Below are 18,214 nucleotides of genomic sequence, written 5' to 3'. Positions count from 1 at the left end.
ACTACAAATCTAAATCCCAAGTCAGTCATTTTTTGCCCCATGGGGGACATTTGGCAAATTCTGGTCACATGTTTGGCTGTCATGCGGTTGTTAACTAGACAAGGATGCCGCTGAGCATTCAAACAGGCCTCTAACTACAGCAGATCAGAGGGGCGTTTTAAAGCCAGCTGCAGAGCCAGAGTGTGTACACGACTGAATCTGAGTTCAATTTCTAGCACCAAAAATAAACTGTCTAAAATTTCCTAGATCCTCTTAACATATTTATAGTACAACTAGCATTTCATCACATCAGAGCAAGAGAGCATTAACATAAAGAACCTTATCTGCTCAAGTTGGAATAAGCCAGTTTGCATTACAGTTTCAATTTGCCTCTAATTTTAACTACTCTGAAAAACCGCGATATCAAAATCTACAAACCTGTCAACACCCGTGGCATGCCCACCCAGGGCACTGTGCCAGTGAACTGGAAGGAACTCCACTCTGCTGACTTTCCCATCATCTACAGACTTCTTGAAGTGTGTCTGCAGCAACTTGAGAGAAACCACCCTAAAATCATCCACTAAAAAAAAGAAAAATCAAGAGGTAAATCATCTTAGCTTGGTAGCTCATAATTAACTGAAGTGTGCTGGCATTTTTATAAAGATACATAGATAAACACTTTTTTAAATGGTGATGAGATAGTAAATGAGCAAACACTCAACTGTTAGGAAGTCTTTTAAGTTTCATTACTTTTGAGGCCTAAAAAAATTAGTTTAACCACCTCTATAGCATAAGGCCAGAAGCCTGGAATCAAACTCCCTCCTCAGCATCAGGTTCCAGAACCAACTAATTGTGACAGCAGAGCACTTAACTCAGCTGGCACTGGACAGAACAGTGGTACAGTCACACCCAGAGGTCTATTTGTGAGGGACACAACACATGCAATACCGAGTATCCAGTAATTGCAGACACAGTCTTTACATTCCCAGCCCAACTAAGAACGGTCGGCCATTCCCAGGTCCTTCAACAGCTTCTCAGAGGACTCCCCATGTGTCAGCTCAGTCATTCCCAGGTCCTTCAACAGCTTCTCAGAGGACTCCCCATGTGTCAGCTCAGTCATTCCCAGGTCCTTCAACAGCTTCTCAGAGGACTCCCCACGTGTCAGCTCAGTGCACAGGAGCTCCATACTGCTGCAAGTGCTCAGGCAGGAAGGCTGTCTGCCCAAACGGTGAAATGACTCTCATAACACCTTCTAATTCCTCAGAATCCAGGATTTTATGCCATAAGAGCAGATCAAACACAAACTAATGCTTCCTCCTGATCACAGAAATATCCTCTTATAACCCCTCAGCCACAAGTACACAGCTAGGAACTATCATAAAAATGAATACTAAAGAGCCTCTATCAGTACTCAGATTCTTCTATGAAATGTGACTTGCACTTACCACACTCAATAATGCTTCTAAAGCGCAAGTCACACACAGGTCCAATGCCATGCACCATGAACACCAAGTGGTCAACTTGAGGCATTTCCCCTAGTAAAAATAAACAAATAATTAAAATTATCATCATCATCATCTCTCTGTCTCTGTCTCTCTCTCTTTCACACACACACACAAAGCTGAGAATTTGGTATTGTTAATTAAATTGCTAAATTCTCGATACCCCTTTTATCATAAACTAGCAAAAGAATTTGGAGGCAGAGGCAGGTGAATCTCTGTGAGTTCAAGGATAACCTAGTCTACAGAGTGAGTTCTAGGATAGCCAGGCTGCACAAGAGAAAACCTGTCTCAAAAAACAGAAACAAAAACAAACAAACAAACAAAAAACCTAGCCAAAGAAATCCATTATCCATTATGCAAATATCCCTCGTTGCCCTGTATCAAATTAGAATAATTTGTCTACCTTACCAAATAACGGTAAACTAAATAGAAAGGTCAAGGAAACAGGATGTTCTTCACAAACCTATAGACCCACCGTAATTCTGATCTTTTCAGAATCCACAGGAATGGGATGAAGATGTAGCTCAGTAGTATAGTGTGTGCATGAACATGGCCCTGATCTCAGGCAAAAAAAAACAAAAAACAAAAAACCTCCCTTGTCTGATGGCGCAAACCTTTAATCCTAGCATTTAGGAGACAGAGGCAGGTGGATCTCTGTGAGATTGAGGCCAGCCTGGTCTACAGAGTGAGTTCCAGTACAGCCAGGGCTACATGGAGAAACCCTGTCTCAAAGAATAAAAAAAAAAAACCCTCTCCAGAGCCCAAAGCCTGACATGGACAAGCAATCTGCCAATATGAAACCTTAAAATCTTTGTTCCCGGGGCTGGAGAGATGGTTCAGAGGTTAAGAGCACTTGCTGTTGCTCTTCCAGTGGTCCTGAGTTCAATTCCCAGCAACCACATGGTGGCTCACAACCATCTGTAATGAGATCTGGTGCCCTCTTCTGGCCCGCAGGCCAAACACTCACTGTATACATAATAAATAAATAAATGTTAAAAAAAAAAAATCTTTGTTCCCAAAGTCCTCCTCTTTAACTCAAAAATGTTCTAGGAGGGCCAGGTATGGTCCTGCACACCTTCAGTCCCATTACTCTGGAGGCAGAAGCAGGTAGATCTCTGAGTTGGAGGCTTGCCTGGTCTACATAGCAAGTTCAAAGCCAACTGGGGCTATACACTGTGACCCTGTCTCCAAACAAAACAAAACAAAACCCTCTGGGAGTATGGTTTGAATGAGAATGGCCGCCATAGAGTCATATATTGAAATGTTTAGTCACCAGGAGTGGAACTATTTAGGAAGGATTGACTGGGAGGTATGGCTTTGACGGGGGTGAGGGGATGGAGGAGGTGGTGTCACTGAGAGTGGACTCTGAGGTTTCAAAGGCGCACACCAAGCCCAGTCACTCTCTTGGCCTCTGGAATAGGATCTAAAGCTCTCAGCTATTTCTCCAGCCCCACGCCTGCCTGCCTGCCCACCTGCCTGCCTGCTGCCATGTTCCCCTTCATGATGATAATGGACTAACCCTCTGAAACTGAAAGCAAGCCCCCATAAATAATTCAAATAAAAGATAAAAATGAGCCGGACATGGTGGTTCACACCTTTAATCTCAGCGCTCAGGAGGCAGAGGCAGGTAGAGCTCTGAATTCCAGGACAGTCAGGACTACAGAGTGAGACCTGTCTCAAAACAAAAAGGGAGAAATGTAAGGCTGACAGCTCAGTGGTTCAAAGTGCTTGTCATTCTGGAAGAGGACCCAGGTTCGGTTCCCAACACCACATGGCAGCTCACAGCCAACCCTAACGCCCAGGGGATCTGACTTCTTCTGACCTCTGTGGGCACCAGGCCCACACATGGTACATGAACATATATGCAGGCTAAACACTCACACTTGTAGAAATAAATAAATAAATCTAAAATTAAAAACGGAACAATAACAAGAAAAAAAGATAGAAATGTGACTAACATACATGGCTGAATTCTGCACACTCTGGCAGTTAATTCTAGTAATTGCTTCTTTTCGTAGTGAACAAAGACACTAACAGAGCAGCCCCAACAGACCTTCTCCAAGCAAACTAAACATACCGTCAGGAATTTCATCGAGGCTGTCGTCAATTCCACGCTTTACAACTCTAGGCCTTGTCTGTCCGTCCTGTGTCGTCCCCCACTCATCTGGCACTGAAGAAGGCTGGAACTGGACGATAACCTTCAAGACACAAGACACAAGACAAGGCTGATTAACAAAATTATTTCCCACTGTAAGCTAAGCAGTATTTGGGGGGTGGGGTCTCACTACACATCCCCTGACTGGCCTGGAACTCATTATCTAGTAAAAGTTAAACCAGAACCTGCAGCCATCCTCCTGCCTCTGCCTCCCATGTGCTGGGATTACAGGCGTGTACCACTAATCCTACTTCAAACTAATGTGTTTAGTATGAACATTTCTGTGCTTCACAGTATAAATGGCTATAAATGAAGCAGAACTGTTCCCCAAGCAAATTCCGTAAAGGTCCTGCTACTATAAACTATCAAAACTAAACATATCATTACTTCCAGTGCTTAGGCTAGAAAGTCATACACGGAAATCAAAAGTAGGATATATCGATTTTTTTTTTTCCTGAGTTTGATTCTCAGTGTCACAAGAATGAGAGGGGGTTATAAATGTGTGTGTGTGTGTATAGACACAAGATTTAATAGAATAGACATCACCATTGGATGGGGGTAGGAGTCTGGATAAGGGGGTGGGGAGATGAACAGGAGGGATCAGGTAGGGGAGGATGGAGGGATAGAGTACTGGGAGAGACAACTAGAATCAGGGGCATCTCTGGAACAAGGTAGAAACCTAGTGCAGTGGAAATTCCCAGCAACTATGAGGATGACCCTAACTAAGACTCCCAGCAATGGGGGATACAGAACCTGAACCGGCCAGCTCCTATAACCAGGCAAGACTTCCAGTGGAGGAACTGGGACACCAGCCCAGCCATAAAAGGTGGTGGCACACGCCTTTAATCCCAGCACTCGGGAGGCAGAGGCAAGCGGATCTCTGTGAGTTCAAGGCCAGCCTGGGCTAGAGTGAGTTCCAGGACAGGCTCCAAAGCTACACAGAGAAACCCTGTCTCAAAAAAAGAAAAAACCCAAAAAACAAAACAAAAACAAAAAAAAATATCAATCTACAATTTGTTCTGCCTACAAAATGTGCTGGGGTAGGTGGCACAGAAATTGTAAGAGTGATCAACTAATGACTGGCACAGCTTGAGACTCATGCCATGAGGGTGAACTAACCCCCGAGGGCCAGGACCCAGAGGGGGGACAGTCCAGAGGTCCAGAGACCTAGGATAGAACCAAACACGACTGGCAAAAAAAAGTCACCGAAATGATTACTAATGATATTCTGCTATACTCCTAGACTGATGCCTGGCCCAACTGTTATCAGAGAGGCATTACCCACCAACTGACACAAAGAGATACAGAGACCCACAGGCAAACATTAGGCATAGTTTGGGGAATCCTGCGGAAGTGGGGGAGGAATGACTGTAGGAGCCTGTTTGGTCGAGGACACCACAAGAAAACCCACAGCATCAACTAACCTGAGCTCACAGGAACTCAGAGACTGAACAGACAACCAGGGGCCCTGCATGAGACTGACCCAGGCCCGCTGCACATGTGTTACAGTTGTGCAGCTTGACCTTCCTGTGGGACTCCTCACAATGGGAGCAGGGGCTGCCTCTGACTCTGTTGCATGCTTTTGAGACCCTTTCCTCCCACTGGATGACCTTGTCCAGCCTTAATAACAGAGGAGGTGCCTAGTCTTATGGCAACTTGATATACCATGACTGGCTGATAGCCACTGAAGAGTAACAGAGGAAAAGGAGTGGACTGGGGGTGTAAGGGGGGGGGGGCTGGAAGAAGAGGAGGGAGAGGAAACTATGATTGGGACACAAAAACAAAAATAAATAAAAAGGAAAAAGTCCACCTATAACTTTGACTCTCCAAAAACTTAACTATTTAAAAACAAAAACACAAACAAAAAAAAAAAATTTTTTTTAAATTGTGGTAATGTCATTGTGGTGGCACATGTCGTTAATCCCAGCACTCCAGAGGCAGAGGCAGGTGGATCTCTGTGATTTTGAGGCTAGCCTGGTCTACAAAGAGAGTTTCAAGGCAGCTAGGCTTGTTACACAGAGAAGCCCTGTCTAAGAAAAAATAAAAATAAAAAAATAAGAATCCCAGCACTCAAAGGGCTGAGGCAGGTGAATCTCTGAGTTCAAGCCCAGCCGGGTCTAGCAGGGCTACACAGAGAAACTCTGTCTCAAAACCACAAAACAAAATAATAATAATAACAACAACATTTCTACACACCTATTGGCTTACAAACTGCTCCCCCAGCTGCTCTCCCGACCAAGGGCAGAGCAACAGAGAGCAGACAGCATGCAAAGCCTTGACTGTTTCCTCTGGCCCTGTGTAGAGTCGGCTTCATCAAACCAAGTGAAAAGATGCCAAGTGAAAAACCAAGCTTCTTCTAAGTGATTCTCAGTGTCAGTAACATGTCACCAAACAGAAATTTCATGAGAAAAAGTTGAATTTTCACGATTCCTAATTAAATCATTCCAAATACACTCGCCAAGCATGTTGGCCTTTAAGACAGCAAAGACAGGTGGGTCTCCGTGAGTTTGAAACCAGCCTGCTCAGCATAGGGAGTTCCAGGACAGCAGGGCTACAGAGACCCCGTCTCAAAAAAATAAATAGATAAAACAGATAAAAAATAAACCTAAAAGTAATGCATTTATTACGAAGAAATCCCTGCAAATCCACTAAAAGGAAATGTTACCACACACACAGCAGCACACCCTTCCAGGGAAGCCGCCCGTGACCACCTCGGACAGCGCCTCCCTCACCTTCGGGTTGTGCATAACGATGGTCTCTCCACTGGGAAACTCGAGTCTGCGGTGCCACTGATTCGTGGTGACAGCTTTTTTATACTCGGCCTGCAGTGACAAAACAACACATAATCCAGTCAGTCAATCTCATCACATCAAGACATGTGTGCGGAGGAGGAGGAGGAGAACAGGACGTCTGGCTTACTGGTTAGCGTCCTTTCTGTCCTCTGACCTAAACTGCTCCTGTATTAGCTCTCACGCTCCTAAGTGACATCTCCACTCCATGGGGAAGATAAAGGAGGTGTAGACAGAGTGTCTGTTTCCTAGAGCTAAACAAGCTGAGTGCCATAAAATGAACTTACTGTCCCATAGTTCTTGAGGCTACCACTCCAAAACCAGGTGACAGCAGGACACCACTCCCCAGGAACCCTGCACTGGACGCTCTCCTAACTACCCGTGACTCCTTGTCATAGGCCTAACTCCAAACTCTGCCTCTATCAAACCCCAGTAATCTATCTGAACTATCTGTCTCGTTTATTATATATGAAGACACTCACTATATGGGGTTAGGGCCACCCTACTCAAGTAACTCCATCTTAACGGATTTCATCTGCAACAACCTAGTTCCTCACAAAGGTGCACCCATGGGTACTGGGGGTTAGTACTTCATCAGTATTTTGGGGTAGAGGGGGAGGAGACACAGCAAATCTCTCAAGGATTCTGAGAAGACAGCTCTGACCCTGAGACTGGGAATGTACACACATGGCATTTAGCTCTACTCCTGAGGGCACTTTTTTTAAATGTGTGTGAGTATTTTGCCTGTGTGTATGTATGTGTACCACGTGCACACCTGATGCCCTCAGAAGTCAGAAGAGGGTGTCAGATGCCCTGGCACTGGAGTTCCCAATAGTTATTAGCTGCCATGTGAGTGCTGGAAATCAACCCTGAGGCCTCTAGCAACCAGTGCTCTTAACCACTGAGCCACCTCTACAGCAATCACTCCATCTTTTTTTTTTTTTTTTGGGGGGGGGGGGAGGGTCCTCAAGCTTGCTATAGACCAGGCTGGCCTCTCACTCAGAGATCTACTTGCCTCTGCCTCCCAGGTGATGTAATTAAAGGCACAGGCTACCATACCCAGTCAATTTTTAAGCTCTCTTTTTGTAACTTTCCTCCATGAAGGTCACTTGGGAGGGGTGGGAAATAATTTTGCTATAACCTTGAATTCCTGGGCCTAGCAGCTCATATCACTGTGTCCAGCTTATCTTTTCCCTCCTCAAAATACTGGAAATCAAATCCAGGGCCCTTACACATACTAGGCAGACATTCTACACTCAACTGCAAGCCCTAGCCCTCAATGAATATCTTTTATTGGATTTTTTTCTACAAACTTTGTCGTTTTCTTGCCATTACAAAAAGTATCATCTACAATGGTTTCTAACTATCACACAGGAATGCTGCTAATTTATACTGACTGATTTTACACAGTCACTCTTAACTTTTATATGGACTAATGGTATTTCTAAAGGTTCACCCTGGTTTTGTCTTTTTCTTTTCTTCTCTTCTCTTCTCTTCTCTTCTCTTCTCTTCTCTTCTCTTCTCTTCTTCTCTCTCTCTCTCTCTCTCTCTCTCTCTCTCTCTTCTTTTTTTTGGTTTTTTTCAAGACAGGGTTTCTCTGTTAGCTTTGGTGCTTTTCCTAGAACTCGATCTGTAGCCCAGGCTGGCCTCGAACTCACAGAGATCCACTTGCCTCTGCCTCCCAAGTGCTGGGATTAAAGGTGTGCACCACCACTGCCCGGCTGGTTCACCTGGTTTTCTACAGAGACAATAGTGTCATTACCAAATCAACCGACACCGCTGTTCCTTGTCCTGGTACTCAGATGGGACAGGGTCATCTACACAGCACAGAGTCACGTGCATCACCTGTCTCTCACTTCCCAGCCTCCTTTGCCTCCTCCAATGCCATGGAAGCTTGGCCTCCTGCTGACGGCAGGACTTGGCTAGCTCCCCAGCCTGGAGCCCAGGTTACCCACACACAGTATCATCATTACAGTTAAAAGAAAGTGCTTCCTCTGCTTTCCAATGCTCATACTTGAACACCGTACTTTTAGCTTCAGAATAATATGCCTGAAACCTTTGACTTTGGGATACTACAACTACAGCAGGATCATACCTGAGATTACCAACAATTATACTACATCGTTAGTTACTTGCTTGTTTAGATTCAAAATTAAGCTCTAGGAATTAGCACCCTTTTACATATTTCCCCTTATTCGACTAACTAAAATTATACTTCAAGGGCCATCCAGAAGGTTCAGTGGGCAAAGGCACTTACTGCCAAGTCTAAAGACCTGAGTTCAATCCCAGGACCCACATGGTAGAAAGAAGAGAACCAATTCCAGCATGTTCTCTGACCTCCAGTCACATACCACAGTGAGAATACACACACACACACACACACACATATATAAATGCCATAAAACTGTTTCAAAAATTATGCTTTGAGAGATTGTTAGCCGGGCGGTGGTGGTGCACGTCTTTAATCCCAGCACTTGGGAGGCAGAGCCAGGAGGATCTCTGTGAGCTCAAGGCCAGCCTGGGCTACAGAGCAAGTTCCAGGACAGGCTCCAAAGCTACACAGAGAAACCCTGTCTCGAAAAAACAAAAAAAACAAAAAAAAAAAAGAAAAAAAAGGGAGAGAGAGATTGTTTTTGGCCAGGTGGCAGTGGTCCACACCTTTAGTCCCAATACTCGGGAGGTAGAGGCAGGCAGATCTCTGAGTTTAAAGCCAGCCTGGTCTACAGAGCGAGTTCCAGGACAGGCTCCAACCCTACACAGAGAAACCCTGTCTTGAAAAACAAAAAAGAAAAGAAAAGAAAAGAGAAAAAGAGAGAGATTGTCTTTATGGACCGGTTCTGGCTCCGGCCCAGGCAGCCCTCAGACTATGAATGCTGAGATTCCAGTCAATTGCTACCATGCCTGGTCTCCACCTAATTTGTTTGAAGGCTTGATATGAACACCTCAGAGGATGTGAATGGAGTGCCCCCACCCCATACAGTCTTATCTCGACACTGGGTTGTGCTGCATGCAGCACTTCCTGAATGATCAGACAATCTCTTTTGTGACCAGGATCAAGACAGGCCACCTTGTAAATAAAGCCATCTCCACTGTGAGTGGTGTCACAGAAGCCTCCTGCATACATGCCTATGTTTTATAAAAAAGTATAAAGAAGTAAAACGTTCATACCTCTAGTTTTTCACTGAACTCCTCTGTATAGGGAATGAATCTGCTATCTGTGTCCCCCTTGTAAAACCAAGTACAGCGTCTCACTTCAGCTGGCTCCTCTTCCCAGTACACAGACTTCCTCATGCGGTCATAGAGGTAGACATCATAGCGCCCTCCATCCGTGCCTAGAACCACACTCTCAGGATCTGGCTGCACTAGGAACCAAAAGAGGACATTTTCCCCTAATGTCACCAGGCACATTTGAAGACGCAAATAACATTAACAATAACATTCATGATGCTATTAGTCAAATAAAAACACAAGATAATCTGTATTACTCAAAATTATGACATATATTTGTTTGTTTATTTTTGAGGCAGAGTCTCACTCTGTAGCCCAGGCTGGCCTCAACCTCCCAAAAGTCCTCCTGCTCCAGTCTCCCATGCACCGAGATCACAGGGGTGAGCCGCCATGCAGCATCACTCTCCAGTCTCCCATGCACTGAGATCACAGGGGGGAGCCGCCATGCAGCATCACTCTCCAGTCTCCCATGCACTGAGATCACAGGGGGGAGCCGCCATGCAGCATGACTCTCCAGTCTCCCATGCACTGAGATCACAGGGGGGAGCCGCCATGCAGCAAGACTCTCCAGTCTCCCATGCACTGAGATCACAGGGGTGAGCCGCCATGCAGCATGACTCTCCAGTCTCCCATGCACTGAGATCACAGGGGTGAGCTGCCATGCAGCATGGCTCTCCAGTCTCCCATGCACCGAGATCACGGGGAGAGCCGCCATGCAGCATGGCTCTTCTTGAGTAGAAAGAAAGAGCCAGAGCAGGCTTTAAAAACACAATCATGAAATAACTGAAATAGTTCATGATTTTTTTAATCAAACCAGATGTACTGCCATACACCTGTAACCTCAGCACTTGGGTATGGAGTCAGAAGGATTATGAGTTCCTGGCTAATTCTGGCCAGCCTGGGCTGAATGAGATCTCATTTCAAAAGTAAAACAAAGCAATAACATCAATGTACTGCAATGTTCCAAGAGGTTCATTGCTAGAAAATACTGACTGATATTTAAGTCTCATAATCAAAAATATCAAGATAAAGAATCATATTTGTATGCTGCAAGACTTCTCAGAGCCTTAAGACATACCTATGTAGCATCTCTCTCAAGGGGTACACATGAGAAAAATTATTTCCAAAACTCATCTGACCTCAGAACAATTTTTTCACAGAGAATTTCATAAACTGAGTTCCACAGGAAATATTTGATGTACTATAACTACAAATGAATAGGGGAAATAAAACTAAAACTTGAATGATGTAAGAACTGAACTTCTCTGATTTAAAACAACTTTTTGGTTGTTTTGTTTCACTGAGATAGGGTCTAACTATGTAGCCTTGGCTGGTCTAGACTTCACTAAGGAGACCAGGCTGGCCTCAAAGTAACAGAGATCTGCCTGTCCTAAGTGCTGGGATAAAAAGTGTGTGCCACCGTGCCCAGCCAAAACAAAAGAAATTGCTAAACTATTTATTTAAATTCTTTGCTCAATAATTCGGGATACACATGAATTAGTACTACCATCTTAAAGTGGGGTCTGCAGACCTATACAGATTAAGGAATCTGACAGGTGCAAAAAGTAGGACATGAAAACTTCATCTTTTCTCTTCCTCAAATGAGATGGAATAATGCAAGATGGGTGGGTACTTACCTGAATTATAGATCTCTTCAAGATTCAAAGAGTCAAGCACACTAAAAGGCATCCATAGTTGTTTATATTCCACCTCCTTGCAGTAAAACCAGTGAGGCTGAACAGGTTCATACTGGTTCTGAAGTACAAAAGGAACTGGACCCTGGACATGGGGTCCTGCTGGTCTGGCAGGTACCTGCTGCTGTGCTGGTGACTGCATTGATGGAGGGAGCTGAAGGGAAGAAGGTTAAAACCGTCACATGTGCCCAAAAGACATTCTGTAACTGCTTCCAACTCCAACTGACATCAATAATTGCCCGACAGGTATTTCTAGGTAAGTAGTGTCATAACTAGTGTAATAAAACTTCAAATTAGTTGCAAAGTACACTAGACTTCTGCACACTAACGGCAAACTGACACCCACCAATGTCTCCCATATTTTTAAAATTTTTTTGCTGTTTTTTGGTTTTGTTTGTTTGTTTGTTTTTGAGACAAGGTTTCTCTATGTAGACCAGGCTGGCCTTGACCTCACAGAGATCCACCTGCCTCTGCCTCCTGAGTGCTGGGATAAAAGGCATTCGACACCACTGCCTGGAAACTTCTAAATTTTTAATAAATATGTTTTTAATTTTTTTCATACAATATATTATCATATTCTTTCCCTTTCCTGGGTCCTCCCAAGTCCCCAATCACCCAACTTCATGGCCTTTCTCTCTTTTTAAAAAAAAAAAAAAAATCCCCAAATAAACAAAAAAAAAAGCACACACACAAAACCATGGAGTTCATTTCGTGTTGGCCAGCTACTCGTGAGCGCGAGGCCTGCCCTTGGGTGTGGCTGACATCCCCATGTCACCCACTGAAGGAAACTGCTTTCCCTCTCCCAGCAGCTGTCACGCACAAACAGCTGCTTGGTTAGGGATGGAACTTGGTGCCCACTTCTTCTCAGGGCTGGGATTTTGTATGGCTTGAACTTGTGCAGCATGCACAACACCTGCATGGGTCCCGTCATTTTTAAATCTTTACAACACCCATACTTCTTGACCCAGCAATTCCATTTCTAAGTATGTAAATATGTAAATGTTAATCTGATGCGCGCGCGTGTGCGCGCGCGCACACACACACACACACACACACACACACACACACACACACACACAAATTTGATTGACTACAACCAAACTCTATAAACATTAAATAGTGGGAGAATCAATTTTAGTCCCTGTAATAAAGCGTGTTCACTAACTAGTATAAATAAGATGAGAAGCTGGCAGTCTATTAAGACGGCATTGCCTCACTGGGCATGGTGGCACACACCTTTAATCCCAGCACTCAGGAGGCAGAGGCAGGCAAATCTCTGTGAGTTTGAAGCCAACCTGGTCTACAAAGTGAGTTCCAGGACAGCCAGGGCTGTTACACAGAGAAACCCTGTCTCAAAAAACAAAACAAAAAAAGACTACATTGCCTCAATTCTCACATGTCCATAGATAACATTAATTGATATTATACACTAAAATCTGAGAATACTAGCATGTATTAAAATCAACCATTACTCCAGTAAATAGGTAATATAAACTTGAATATGAACCATGTGATAGCTGCCTCAAAACAAATTTATGTATTTTTTAATTTATTTGGGTAGGCATGCTTGCACCATAGCCAAGTGTGGAAGTCAGGGGACAATTTGTCGGAGTCAGTTCTCTCCTTCCACTGTATGGGCCCTAGGGATCTAAATCAGGTTCTCAGGCGTCGTGGCAAGTGCCTTTACCCTGAGCCATCTTGCTAGCCTCCAATTAGCTACTTTTAAAAGACGGTTTACTTCGAATCATGCGGTTTACAAAGAATAGCCTTTGTGACATATACCTATAATACCAATTACTTGGGGCTGAGGCAGGAGGATTAAGAGTTTGAGGCCAAACAAAGCAATTTAGCAAGATCCTGTGCAAAATTAAAAGGTGAACTGGCGGTATAGCTCAATGGGAATGCTTACCTACCATATTTATTGCCCTGGTTTTGATCACCAGTAATACACCACACCCCTCTGTTAAAAGCCAGCCTGGTCTACAGAGCAAGTTCTAGGACAGCCAGGGCTACACAATAAAACCATGTCTAAAAAAAAAAAAAAAATTCTGTCTGGTGATGGAGAGATGGCCCAGTGGTTAAAAATACTTGTTGGGGGCTGGAGAGATGGCTCAGAGGTTAAGAGCACCGACTGCTCTTCCAGAGGTCCTGAGTTCAATTCCCAGCAACCACATGGTGGTTCACAACCATCTGTAATGAGATCTGGCGCCCTCTTCTGTATAGATAATAAAATAAATAATTTCTTTAAAAAAAAAAAAATACTTGTTGTACTTGCAGAGAAGCTGGGTTTGGTTCTAGAACCCAAATGGTGACTCCCAGTCATCTATAATCCCAGTTCTAGGGACTCAGACAGTCTTTTCTGGCCTCCTGGGACACCAGACACACATGTGGTGTACAGACCCACATTCAGGTAAAACACCCATACATATAAAATAAAATAAGTTAAAAATATATTTTAGGGTTGGGGATTTAGCTTAGTGGTAGAGCGTTTGCCTAGCAAGTGCAAGGCCCTGGGTTCTATCCTCAGCTCCAATATATACATATAATCCTCAGTGTATATTAAAATGTATAAAGTTGACTGGAGAGATGGCTGAGCAGTTAAGGAGGGCATTCACTGTTCTTCCAGAGGACCCAGTTTCAAATCCCAGTACCCATATGATGGCTAACACCTGTAACTCTGCCTCCTTCTGGCCTCCAAGGGCATTGTATGCCCGTGGTACACAAACGCACATGCAGACAACTATACACATAACATAAAAATAAATAAATCTCAAAAAGGTTTTTAACATACAAAGTTTTTTAAAACTTTCACTAAGAGAGAAAACTGGTATGACGTCCACGTACCGGTGGCATGGGTCCTGGCGGCATTTGGTACGTCTGCACAGGGGGTCCAGAAGGCGGAGGGTAGGAGGGATGGGCTGGCGTCTGGCATGGCTGCAGCTGTGGGGGTGTGATATAGGGGTTCGCCCTGCTGCTGACAGGAGTGTGGCGATATGGGTTATGTCCTTGTTGAGGAATCCCTTGGGGAGGGCTCCCAAAATTTGGAGGGAGACTACTCGGCTGAGAAGGCAAACAGGTATTCATTCCCATCTGTGAGGAAGGTGCAGCACCATAATGAGCCTTGGAAACAGACGGTGGAAATGCATTCAACACATCTTGGGATCCTGTTGTAAAAGGGAGTGTGGCTGGGGGCTTGGAAAACGCTGACTGTCCGGCCGACATTGCGGGAGTTGTTGAGGAAGACTGTCCAATGTTCCCAAAAGGGTCACTATTGCTTGATCCCTGAGAGAAGTAACTGAATGTCTGTGGGGTGGAGGTGTGCACAGAAGTCTGACCAAGGAAACTATCCTCCTCGCCAACATCTGTGGAGTCCTCTGCAACACAACAGAAGAGCAATGGAGAACACTGGCGGAGAAGCAGCAATGCCCTCTGGAGCAGGAGGCTCTGTACCCAAGACCGAGCAAGTAAGTAGATCGCTGGCTTTGGTATTCCTACTTGTATTTTCTGCATTGGAGGGAGGAAAGAAAATCTTTCCCTTCAATCTTTTCTCTTAACCAGAGGCCTCAAACCAGACCAATGACTCTTTGCAATGAACACTTGCAGGTAAAGATGTAGGGACAAAAGAATATACTGTGTGACTCACTGTGCCAACTACAGTTTCCACAAGATTTTTCCTTTTTTTTTTTTTAAATTAAATTTTATTTCATTTTATTTTGGCAGGGAGGGTGCCAGGGCAAAGGGCAGATAGGAAGGGATAGGGAGACGAATGGGATTGAGATGTGAAGGACAAAAACAATAAATAAAGAGTTAAAAAAAAAAAAAAAAAAAACCTTTTCTCAGGGCTGGAAAGATGGCTCAGAGGTTAAGAGCACTGACTGCTCTTCCAGAGGTCCTGAGTTCAATTCCCAGCAACCACATGGTGGCTCACAACCATCTGTAATGAGATCTGGTGCCCTTTCTGGCCTGCAGTCATACATGCAGGCAGAACATTGTATACATAACAGATAAATCTTTAAAATTGTTTTCTCTTTTTAAAAAAATTATTTGAAAAGAAAAAACTTCATTTGAATAAGAAAAGCTAAAAAGTACAGAAAAGTTATGAATTTCTCCACCAGAGATAGTCACTGTTAACATTAACTTTTAGGAAGCCAGGCATGGTTGTCCATGACCTTAATCCCAGCACTCAGGAGGCAGAAATAGTGAGTTTGAGGCCAGCCTGGTCTACAGAGTGAGTTCTAGGACAACCAGGACTACACAGAGAAGCCTTGTCTCAAAAAAAAATAAAAAGAAGAAAAGAAAAACATTTTGGTATTTGCCCTTTTTACTTTCTATGTAAATATAAATAATTTCTTTTGTAAATGTTCATGTTTACAGCCAGGTGAGGCGGTGCACGCCTTTGATTCCAACACTCAGGAGGCAGAGGTTGGTGGATCTCTGTGAGTTCGAGGTCAGCCTGGTCTACAGAGAGATTCCAGGACAGCCAGGGCTGTTGCACAGGGAAACCCTGTCTCAAAAAACCAAAACAAAACAAAAAAGTTCATGTTTACATAAAGGATTTTTTTTAAAAGAAGCAATTTTGTACTTACTTTTATATATGTTAAATCTTTTTTCCTGATATAATGCAAATCTATTTTTATTTCTACAATCATAATGAGAAACTGAAGCACAGACATTAGCTGTGTTGACAAGTAGAGGTAGGTCAGGGGTCTCAATTACAAAGTCACTATTGTACAAATGAGCATATGTGGAATATTTCTTTACACTATGTGAATATATGTCACTGTGATTGGTTTAATAAAAAGCTCAATGGCCAGTAGCTAGGCAGGATTTTCGGGGCAGAGAGAATGATGGGAAGAAGGGCAGAGTCGGAGGAGTCTCGAGCCAGACGCAGAAGAAGCATGGAAAGTACATAGATGAAGTAAACAAGCCTGAGGCAGCACACAGATTAATAGAAATGGGCTAAGTTGTAAGAGCCAGTTAGAAACAAGCCTAAGCTATCGGCCAAGCTTTTATAATTAATAAGGAGTCTCTATGTGGTTATTTGGGAGCCGGTGGTCCTGATAAAAAATTCTGCCTACAAGCATGTGCTCTTAGTGTTCCCAAGGCAAAGTAGGTTATCCATTAACTGCAATCCCTAAAATGTAAGCAGTAGTCATAACTAGATGTTCAGACATTACAGAACACCAACTCACAGGCTGGTAAGACGGCTCAGCAGGTAAAGCTGGCTGCCCTAGAACCAACAGGATGGAAGGAGAGAACCAACTCCCACAAATTATGCTCTGATCCTCCACATATACAATAAATAAATGAATGAAAAAATTAACAAAATAGCAAATCACTAGAAAATCATTTTTATAAGGGAAGGTCTCCTGACTTCTCTCTAGACAACTTCATTTTCACTGTGTTCTCAGCTTAAAACAACACCACTTCTATTCTGCTATCAAGTAATTCACACCAAGTGTAGGAGCCCACGCCTTTAATCCCAGCACCCAGGAAGCAGAGATAGTGAGGTCCAGGACAGCAAGGGCTACACAGAGAAACACTGTCTCGAAAAAGAAAAAAAGAAAAAGAAAAAAAGCAAGTAATTCACAAGAAATCATTTTTTTTCTATTCTGCTATCCAATAATTCACAAGGAATCATTTTCCCACAAATCATTTTCCCATTAACCTCAAGACCCTCACCCTACTCTTTCTTGTTCTTTTTATGAACAGCTTTCAGCTTTTTCCTCCCACTCTTTCTTTCCTTTTGCTTTGGTCACCTTTATCTGCTGCTGCTGGAGGGCTACAGTCCATCAGATGTGTGGAACCACTCCCAGCACACAGGCACACTATGGTCCCTGCCCTTGGAGAACTGCCAAAGCTCTGGGATCTCTGTGACCTCATGGTGATTCTGTCTTCAGTTTCCAGGCTGTTCCAATTATACTTCACACACCAGTTTAGTGAAGAGACTCCACTCCACAGGTTTGGCCACAGTGCCCAAAACACAATTCTGATCAGAGTACAGTCCGTGGCTGTCTTTCTGGCCTACCATGGAACCACACTACTCAAAAGACATGCCTACTGTCCCGCTCTCAGAGACTGAGGAAAACAGAACACTTGAGCCTAAAAGTTCCAAATCATATTGGGCAACACAAAGTGTGGCAGTTTGAATGTAACTGGCCCCCGGAATCTCACAGGGAGTGGCACTGTTAGGAGGTGTGGCTTTGTTGGAGTGGGTATGGCCTTGTTGGAGGAAGTATATCACTGGGTTTCCTATGGTCAGGATATCACCCAATGTCTCAGTTGACTTCCTGTTGCCTGTAATAGGTAGCAGTCTCAGCTCCAGCACCATCTGCCTACATGACGCCATGCTCTCCATCATGATAATGGACTGAGTATCTGAAACTGTAAGCGAACCACTCCAATTAAAATGTTTTCTTTTTAAGAGTTGCTGTGGTCATGGTGTGTCTTCACAGCAATAGAAATCCTAAGACATGAAGCCAATCTAAAATAATAATAATAATAATAATAATAATAATAATAATAATAATAATAAAGAGGAAGAAGAAAAAATTCAGCATACCTCTAGCTTCACCCTAGGAGCACTTTCTAATTCTCTACAGACACAAATGGATCTAGACCCACAGCCATATGAGTGTTCTATACTTGTGAATTTATTATCTTAATCATTCCCATCTCAAACAGAAGTTTACCAACTATCCAGATTTCAATGTGAAACCTCACATCTCTCAGACCTTTTGTGTAGTCCTTCAGATATTCATTAAAGAACCATGAATGTGCCAGGCGGTGGTGGTGCATGCCTTTAGTCCCAGCACTCAAGAGACAGAGGCAGGTGGATCTCTGTGAGTTCAAGGCCAGCCTGGTCTA

The 18,214-nt window shown here is 43.8% G+C and overlaps 1 protein-coding gene across 5 annotated transcripts in view; it reads right to left on the bottom strand.

Moving 5' to 3' along the window:
* Sec23ip (SEC23 interacting protein) overlaps nt 1-18,214 on the bottom strand; it is a 44,739-nt gene that overhangs the window by 22,472 nt on the left and 4,053 nt on the right. For 2 of the 5 annotated variants that reach the window (XM_006976992.4, XM_006976993.4), the window contains exons 2-8: nt 14,192-14,721; nt 11,291-11,501; nt 9,594-9,787; nt 6,369-6,458; nt 3,559-3,679; nt 1,425-1,514; nt 418-559 (exon numbers count right to left, since the gene is read on the bottom strand). In XM_006976992.4, the coding sequence (XP_006977054.1) occupies nt 418-559; nt 1,425-1,514; nt 3,559-3,679; nt 6,369-6,458; nt 9,594-9,787; nt 11,291-11,501; nt 14,192-14,721 (1,378 nt within the window). Of the gene's footprint in view, nt 1-417; nt 560-1,424; nt 1,515-3,558; nt 3,680-6,368; nt 6,459-9,593; nt 9,788-11,290; nt 11,502-14,191; nt 14,722-17,106; nt 17,428-18,214 lie in introns of those variants that run through there. The other 3 variants (XM_076553535.1, XM_042284366.2, XM_076553540.1) reach the window with 3 other exon arrangements.

Source organism: Peromyscus maniculatus, chromosome 1, assembly GCF_049852395.1.
Source record: "Peromyscus maniculatus bairdii isolate BWxNUB_F1_BW_parent chromosome 1, HU_Pman_BW_mat_3.1, whole genome shotgun sequence".
Lineage (NCBI taxonomy): Eukaryota > Metazoa > Chordata > Mammalia > Rodentia > Cricetidae > Peromyscus > Peromyscus maniculatus.
The sequence above is the reverse complement of the archived record's forward strand: the minus strand, read 5'-3'. Positions and strand labels throughout refer to the sequence as shown.